The sequence below is a fragment of the Phaethon lepturus genome, unplaced genomic scaffold, assembly GCF_000687285.1.
Source record: "Phaethon lepturus isolate BGI_N335 unplaced genomic scaffold, ASM68728v1 scaffold9738, whole genome shotgun sequence".
Taxonomy (NCBI): domain Eukaryota; kingdom Metazoa; phylum Chordata; class Aves; order Phaethontiformes; family Phaethontidae; genus Phaethon; species Phaethon lepturus.
Window position 1 is genome coordinate 28,277 of NW_010555545.1, and position 8,147 is coordinate 36,423.

General features: G+C 35.5%; 1 protein-coding gene across 1 annotated transcript in view; it reads right to left on the minus strand.

Annotated features, from left to right (window-relative positions):
- Nucleotides 1–377: 377 nt before the first annotated feature.
- The window catches only part of SMC3 (structural maintenance of chromosomes 3), a gene marked incomplete at its 5' end in the record, with an annotated part of 23,877 nt that continues 16,107 nt past the window's right edge, over nucleotides 378–8,147 (minus strand). Inside the window, 11 exons of the mRNA XM_010292195.1 lie at nucleotides 378–849; nucleotides 1,165–1,271; nucleotides 1,829–2,006; nucleotides 2,175–2,366; nucleotides 3,103–3,315; nucleotides 3,437–3,684; nucleotides 4,340–4,448; nucleotides 4,860–4,967; nucleotides 5,664–5,822; nucleotides 6,031–6,180; nucleotides 7,339–7,493. Coding sequence (XP_010290497.1) covers nucleotides 778–849; nucleotides 1,165–1,271; nucleotides 1,829–2,006; nucleotides 2,175–2,366; nucleotides 3,103–3,315; nucleotides 3,437–3,684; nucleotides 4,340–4,448; nucleotides 4,860–4,967; nucleotides 5,664–5,822; nucleotides 6,031–6,180; nucleotides 7,339–7,493 — 1,691 coding nt within the window. The remainder of the gene's footprint in view (nucleotides 850–1,164; nucleotides 1,272–1,828; nucleotides 2,007–2,174; nucleotides 2,367–3,102; nucleotides 3,316–3,436; nucleotides 3,685–4,339; nucleotides 4,449–4,859; nucleotides 4,968–5,663; nucleotides 5,823–6,030; nucleotides 6,181–7,338; nucleotides 7,494–8,147) is intronic.

Consider the following 8,147-nt stretch of genomic DNA (forward strand, 5'->3'; position numbering starts at 1 on the left):
TCACTTGGCTCAAGTCATGCTGGTCCTTCAGGCTGAAGGGAGATGATGGAGAAACTGTTACACTGACCAAGGTGCCAGATAAAAAGAGGAGGCTGTAGTTTGCCTTGGTACAGTTCTAGGATCTTTTCAGACTTCTCAGGTTCTTCTGATACTGAACAGTTTTTTCAGTTCAATAACCAGAACACTATGAATTTGGACCAGCACAGACTTAGGGTGGTTTTCTGCTGGCATTGGCAATGTACAAAAAAGGGGGGAAAAAAAAAGATATAAGAATGGCTTTGTCTCATACTTCTGAAATATGCAGCCCCAATATAACGAAATAGTATTTATTCCATCTCGGTGGAATCCTCTAAAGACAAAAACTAAACATATACAAGTTACAGCGATAAAACCAAACATTTTAATTGAAGCCATTAAAAAAAACATGTGAGGCAATATAAATGATAAAATTAGACTTAAGAAGGAATAGCTAGCACTTTCTTAAAAGCTTTAAAACCGCAACAGACACTTTACAAAAGATTTGAGGAAAGAGTAAAATTTCCAAACTACAGATACCGTATAAAGGTAACATCAACAATTATCTTATAAAATACAGCAACAGAGACAAAATGGATACTGAAGCTTCTTTCAAACTAAGCCTTCTGGGGTCTTGGTTAAAATGCATTTTCAAAAACTATTTTAAACAAAGACTAAAACTTCATGTTTTAAATTTACAGGTCCCTGGCATAAACATAGCACTATACACATCTTCCAAACAAGCAGTAAGTACAATTTCTTTTAACCATGCGTGGTGTCATCTTCTACAAAGTCTTTGGCCATTTCTGCTGTGATCACATCAATATGACTAACCTGGTGGAACAAAAAGAAGTATACAGTTATTACAGTACCTCCTGCAGAATAAGACAGCCTTATTTCTAAAGGCTCTGGGACTCAGCAATTGGCCTATAATAAATTTCTAATTTCCTTTAAAGAACATGACAAAGGACATCTGTGAAGATTTAAACTCTTTCAGAAAGGAGACAAATTTTACACTACACTGCAACATAACTAGAAATCCATCACTGAAATGACTAATTCACTTTCAACTCGACTTTCACGTTGAGTCTCAAAGGCACAACTTGATACAGTTCTCAGTAAACACCATAAGTAAAATATATTATTTACCTTGTTTCTGAATTTTACACCATAGAACTTGTCAGCTGACTCAAGGAGTTCAGGCCTAAAAGTTGTTGTAATAAACTGAGCATGTTCAGCTAGTTCCATAATCATATCTAAAAAAACACAAGAATTCTTATTAATGTAATATTTCCAATAAAGTGGGACAGGTCTTAATATGAGACAGGGAAAAAGTCTGCCATTCCTTATTCAAAATGAGGTTTTAGTGAACAAGAAAGTCCAAACACCCAGAAATCAAGAAAGGATCCATACCAGGTTTTTAAATATTATCATTAATTCCAGTACTAACTCTGACAAATCCAGCCACTCGGGAATATCAGTGGGGTATTAAACCTCTCTGATGAAAAGCAGAGTAAGCACTTTTCCAACAATGCAATGAGCTAAAAGTTCATTTTAAAAATCAAACTACACTTAAAAACAGCATTATTTCCACAACACTGAAGTGTAGTAAGGAGACTCTTTAGACACAGTGTACAACACAGACTTTCTACCTAAAACCAAGTTTCAGAAGGCAAAAAGTTAAATTCTAACACGTGTTGGGATATTTTAAAATGTGCCTTTATGATTAAAAGCTTTTATCTTAAACATCAAGGACGAAATGACAGACTATCACTTTCAGCCACAATGATGATGAATAAAGGTAGACAGTTACCTGAAACGGCTTTTCTGTGCTGAGCATCCAAGGCTTGGTCAATTTCATCAAATAAGTAAAATGGAGCTGGATCACATTTCTGGATAGCAAATATCAGGGCAAGGGCCACTAAGGATTTCTGTCCACCTGAAAGTTGCTGCATTTCTCTCATTTCACCCTGCTTCCCTGTGAATGATACCTAAGAAAACAATGCAACAGCAAGATGATTTTGAAATATTAAACTACAACATCACTTGCTATTAATAGTGAATGAACAGGACCAATTAAACACTGCCTTTTAAAAATATAGTTAAAAGGCAATCTAAATGAATATTCAGAGTACTGAAATACAAATATTTTTCTTTACCCTTATGCCAACACCAGTGAACTGGTCTACAGATGGAACACTGCTCTGAGATCCAGATCCCCTTTCACTCTCAGTGCTGCCTTCACCTTCATCCTGGGACTGACTGCCCTCCACATCTCCTTTCTTCATCACTAACGTGGCCTTGCCACCAGGGACTAACTTCTGGAATACTTCACTGAAATTTTTTGACACCTGAAAAAGAAACAGTCAATACACCAGCTCATTTTTACATAATGAAATCAATTGCAAAGAACAGCTGTTTTTACATGATCACACCAAGTATCTGCTTCAAAGCAGAGATCCACATTCATTCTTAAGCACAAGTAGAAGTGAGAAACATACACTACACAGAGCTTGGTTTAAAAACATCTAAGCCAGCTGGTTTTGTACTACGAGAATTTTCACAAATTTTTTTCAAGAAAATGGTAGAAATTAAAACATGAAAGCAGCAGAAGCAAGTATTACTTATTTCAGTAAACTTCAGGTGAGATCTCAGTTAAGCAAATCACCTTTTAAGAGAAGACTTCACATGCTTTGTAGTTAAGATGTTTCAAAAATTCCTTTGTTAACATTAGGAATTACTTTTACTAAATTTGGAGAATGGATTTAGTGCAGAGTTTATTACCAGACATTTCCCAGAAAGGGCTGTAACACACTACAAAGAGATTCACCAGAAAGGAAGTATTTAAGATGTTTAAAGCAAAGCTAGACTTGCAATACAACTAAGGCAAGCACCTATTTAACATGCTAGCCTATTTTTTTTTTTTTCAGTATTTAAAACACCCACAAACATCAAGTTACATGATACTGCCACCTTATTATTATAGAATAGATATCCTTAATATTTGTTTCTTCCCATATAGATGCTACATAACGGGACAATTTTATTTCAGCATCAGTGCCTTTACAATTGTTGCTATTTTGTTACCTGTTTGAAAGTCAGCTGAATAGCTTCGTATTTCCTGAGCTCGAGGACATTCATCAGCTCCATGATGGATTTGTAGCCCCTGTCCAGTTCCTCTTGTCTTTTTATCAATTTTTCCTTCTGCTCTGAGAAATTCACAAACTGATCTAAAGCTTTTTTATTAACATGACTGTATTTCTTCAGTTCTGTATTGCACTGCTCCAGTTTGCGGAATAACTGTAAATTAGAAATATTAACATATCAAAGTAACTTGCAATTCTAGACACATTTGACACTCAAGATGTATGTGACACTAATATTTCAGGTTGTGAAACATGAAACCAAGCACACTTAGTACCTGCTTTAAACTTAAAGTCTGATACTTTTCAAAAGCCTCCTGTGGAAGTGAACCCAACTCTCGGATTTTCTTCATGCATTCCTCTTTCTTCTTGAGGAGCATGCCTTGCCTGTTAGTCATTTTTTCAAGTTCTTTTGTGTCGTGGTTAATGGCATCCATATGCTCCTTTTCCATGTTCTTCCAGCGTTCCATGCTCTTTTGAAGTTCTTTAATTCCTGCTTCTGTTTTGTCAATAGAATTATCCAGATCTGACATATTGGGAGAGAACACAAAACCCAAAATGGTAAGCCCTACATACCTGCATAAAATCAGCAATTATCCAATCAAGTGTTTATGAAACAAAATTATAATCTAAAGAAAAAGATCTGTTGAGGAATAGAAAGCTAATTGTAAGACAAAAAGCTGAAAATCCCTCTCTTCCCTTTCCCGTGAGTACATGGCTTAAAAAAAGCTAACAAACATACCAAGGTCATATTGTTAAAAGTCTAGAAAGAGAAGCAAAAAATTTTGAGGCATACAGATGCTATTTCCTATTGGACAGCAACTTAGTTTTAGGATATTATAGACAAAATTCAAGAACAACTAAGCAAGATCATGCATGTTATGAAGGTAGCTTCAAAACTACTATGCCCTGAAACCACAAGTCTGTTATCACCAACACAGACTTCCTGGTATTATAGTGTGCAATTGTGGACACTTTCATTTATGTATGACATGCACAAAATCTTGTTTCACTTATCTTAAGTTAGTTCCAAAAATCTGTTACACACTACGTAACTACTGCAGTATATTTTAAATTAACAACTACTTCTCTTATTATGGTCTATTTCTAAACCAAAACATGGCATGCGTGAACTTTCAAAACCTTAGAGATTTTTCTTCGAAAAAAATGATGCTACCAACCATCTGACCGTGCCAGTGTATCTTTCACTCGTTTGTTGATAGCCTCAAGTTCGGATGTTGTGGCAGTAAGAACTGTGCCACCTTCTGTTTCTCGTAGCTCATTCAGTTCCTATGGGACACAAAGCAAATGCCACCAAGCTTCAGCATGGAGGGGAACAGAAGTCTAAGCCAGGCAAACAAGTCATCTGCTACTCTACATATAACTGTATTAAATATTTTAGTAGAGTTTTAGAAAATAGTTAGATTTTCAAACAAATCTGTCATTATGATAACCCTATTTACACATAGGCTACATGTGTAGAGCAGGATTTCTGTCAAAAATCCACATGCCTAAAATACTATGCTGAAATGTAAATAAAACACTTAGCTTGGATATAGGGAAGCACAACTTACCACAGATAATACAGGGTAATGAATGAGTATTTTCCAAATTATTGTTATTGTTATTATTATTATGTTAAAACCCTGGAAATAAACCAAAAGCAGATTGCAAAATGTGTATTTAAGAGAAAATCCTTACTTGTTCCACTTGATCTAAGCGTTTTCTCAGATTCTCATTGAGATATGTTTCAACTCTTGTGATAATGCCTTCTAGTTTAATCCTCTCATTCAAAAGTTGTCTGTTTTCCTAAAAAAATAAGAGTACACTAAATGCCTTAACAGACTCCTAAACAACTTTTTCCTTTGTCAAAAAAATTAAGACAAAAACCCCACTCTTTACACAATTCTGTGTATTAAAATATCACACAATTCTGTTACCCTAATTTTAACAGGTAGAAAGAACAGTAAGCACTTTTGCAGCTGTCCAATGCAAAAGTCAACCACACAAATCAGTAGTTTCTTAAACTGCACTAGCATCTCAATCCAACTCTTAAAACACAGAAGACTTTTAGAGAGTATACTTAAGACGACTTAGTATTTTTTCAACAACATGGGTGTCAGACAAAACCTTAGTTTTCGTCTCATCTACCATGTGCTTAAAGGCATCGTTTTATTTTCCCACACTGTAGATCATTCACATTATATCTATTTGTATTTATTGTTGCAAAGTCCAAGAGCAGGAGCAAGAAAACTGTGATGATTCCAACAAAAATAGCTGTAATTCTCACATGATAAAGCTAGTAAAATTCACCCACCATTTGAGATAAACATGTAAATACAGTTTGCAGGTAAGAAAACTCCAATATGTCTACCTACTACTGATGAAACACTACTTTTTTCTTTACACTATATTCCTACGTGGCTTGTCATACAAAAGGAGAAAAGTAAGTTTATCGGGAAGAAAGGTACTGCATTTAATGACAAGACATTTTGATGTCCTTACTTGCTGTAGTTGTCGAATTTCATCATTAAGAGCATCCACACGTTTCTGATCTTCAAGACTGAGCTGAGACAACAAATCAGTCCCCAGTTCTGCTTTTAATGATTCTCTAGTTGACTCCATAGCATGTAAACTTGCCTCCAAGCTCTGCAAACTGCGTTGCTGTGGAACAGATTAGACAGAATCATTCCTCAGAGCAATCTTATTTATATGAATTTTACTTTTCTGTTTGTGAACATTTTTTGTGACATACCTCTAGATCTTTTCATATTTCATGTTAACCAGAAAGTAATACAAATTTATCGGTAATATTAGTGAGAAAAATAAATATAAAACCAGTAACACCTTTTAATATCCCCGTACCATATACCTTAGGCATAAATGTTTTTTCAGACTGTTGCCTCTTCTCCTTCAGCATTTTCATCTCTGACAAAATACTGTCTCGAGAGGCTTTGAACTTTCTCTGCTGTGTCTCAATTTGCTGCATTTGGTTCATTAGCTGGTCAATCTCATTATTAATCCATACTGTGGGCTAAGGAAAACTCTTGTCCTTGTTTTAAAATATGTTTTACATCTTTCTAGTACTTTTGTATTGTGTTATAAAAGTTATTGTCAGACTGCAGTAACAGCTGTTATTACAGTCACCGATCTACCACGGCTGAAGGGTACGCCACATAGGAATTTCTATCGGTTAGATGAGCACTCTACCTACATCCCCCATAGATCCCTCCTCAAAAAGAAACAGAGGCCTAAAGATTTTTACTTAAATGATAGCAAGAAAGATTTTTCAGTTCCAAAATCATAGTCCTGTTTATAAGTTAAGTTATACTGAAAGCAAAGGGTCCAACAGGTAGCTGGAATTTAACCACAAGCAGCAACCAATTCCTAGTTACAAAAAGCAGGCTACCTGTACAACGCACACTGGAATTAGCGTTAAAATTTTAAACCATATGCCTACATATTTGAAAATTAAAGAAAGATCTAAGGAAGGAGAAAATGCCACATTTAATACATACTTAATTGTAGATACACAAATTGGGTCCTGCAAGTACTAAAAATATAGCATGAGCCAGAAGAGAGAGTGAAGATTAACACAGATAACAATACCTGTTATAGTAGTTAATACAGCAAACTCTAGAAGAAATAGAAAGCCTCATAGTTTAGGGTTTAACCTCATCTCTAAGCTTTAAAGATCAAGATCAAATTTTAATGGGGACAAATTACTCAAGATCCTTTTTTTCTGAAGCCTACAGTGCCAGCTACTCCCCGAAGCAAACCATTGGACAAGGTGTATGTCTTTACTTTTCAGTCAAGTTTCCCCAGTACAGCAGTTTTACCAAAAAATTAATAGCATTGGTATAGATACTATTTCTTAAGTAGTTGCATTGATCTAAAAATTATTTTTAAAAAAGAATGCAATTCAGGCACATAAACAATGGATATGTTTTAAAATCTGATATTTTCAGTGGTTGTCCACCAATTTTCACATGCAAGGGTTTTGTTCGTTGATTTGTTACTAAAATCCCTACAAGTAATGAGGGGTGCACAAGTAATAGTCAAAACAAATGCCACAGCTAATATGTAACATTAACAAGTCTCCTGTTCTTCATCTATTACTGTAGCTGCAAAACAAAAGCTTTGTCATCACACCACCTTTCCCCAAGAACAACAAAAGGATATTTTCAATGTTTCTGCGTAAGTTTTCATTGAGTTTTGCTTCAAGTTCACCAAGTTCTTCTTCTGCCTTTCTAACATCTTTTTGCAATTCAAGCCGAGACTTCCTTGTGTCGTAATAACCTCCAGTCAAAGCACCACGATGGCTGACTTGATCACCTAACAGCATAGCAGAATGAGACTATAACAGAGCATAACAAGACCTAAGAGCATAACAGAATGAACTGCACACTATATGCTCTATGTTATATAGTTCAGTTCATAATGTTCAGAGCAGTTTCTACAATACAACTTAGCAGATTAACCAGAACATTTCAACTAACCTACAGAAGCGCTGCATCAGTATCTGGAATCACATATGTATGTTTACCATAATTAGGGAAATGTTTATTTCAGTATTCAATTTAAAATGTGTTTCCTTTCTGAAGACCAACACAGACTGCTATGATCTCCCTTAAGCATTAGCTAATTATTTTTTTAATGACTTCTGAAACCATGCAGCTTGAAGGGAAAAAAACCCCTTAGATTAAGGGAAAAATGCAGATGCCTAGCACTACCATCTTAAAAAAAAAAAAAAATCTCAAATCTTCTGTGAGGGAGAAAACAAAAGAGAGGCTGAATAATTAGCATCTGTGGCTTAAAGAGTAGGCTGTTACTGAAAAATTAATCATTTCCTCCTCAGACATCTTTAGGAATTTTTCAGCTGCCCAGTGGAAAAGGATCTGGAAGTGCTGGTTGACAGCCAGCTGAACATGAGCTGGCAGTGTGCCCAGGTGGCCAAGAAGGCCAACAGCATCCAGGCTTCTATGAGAA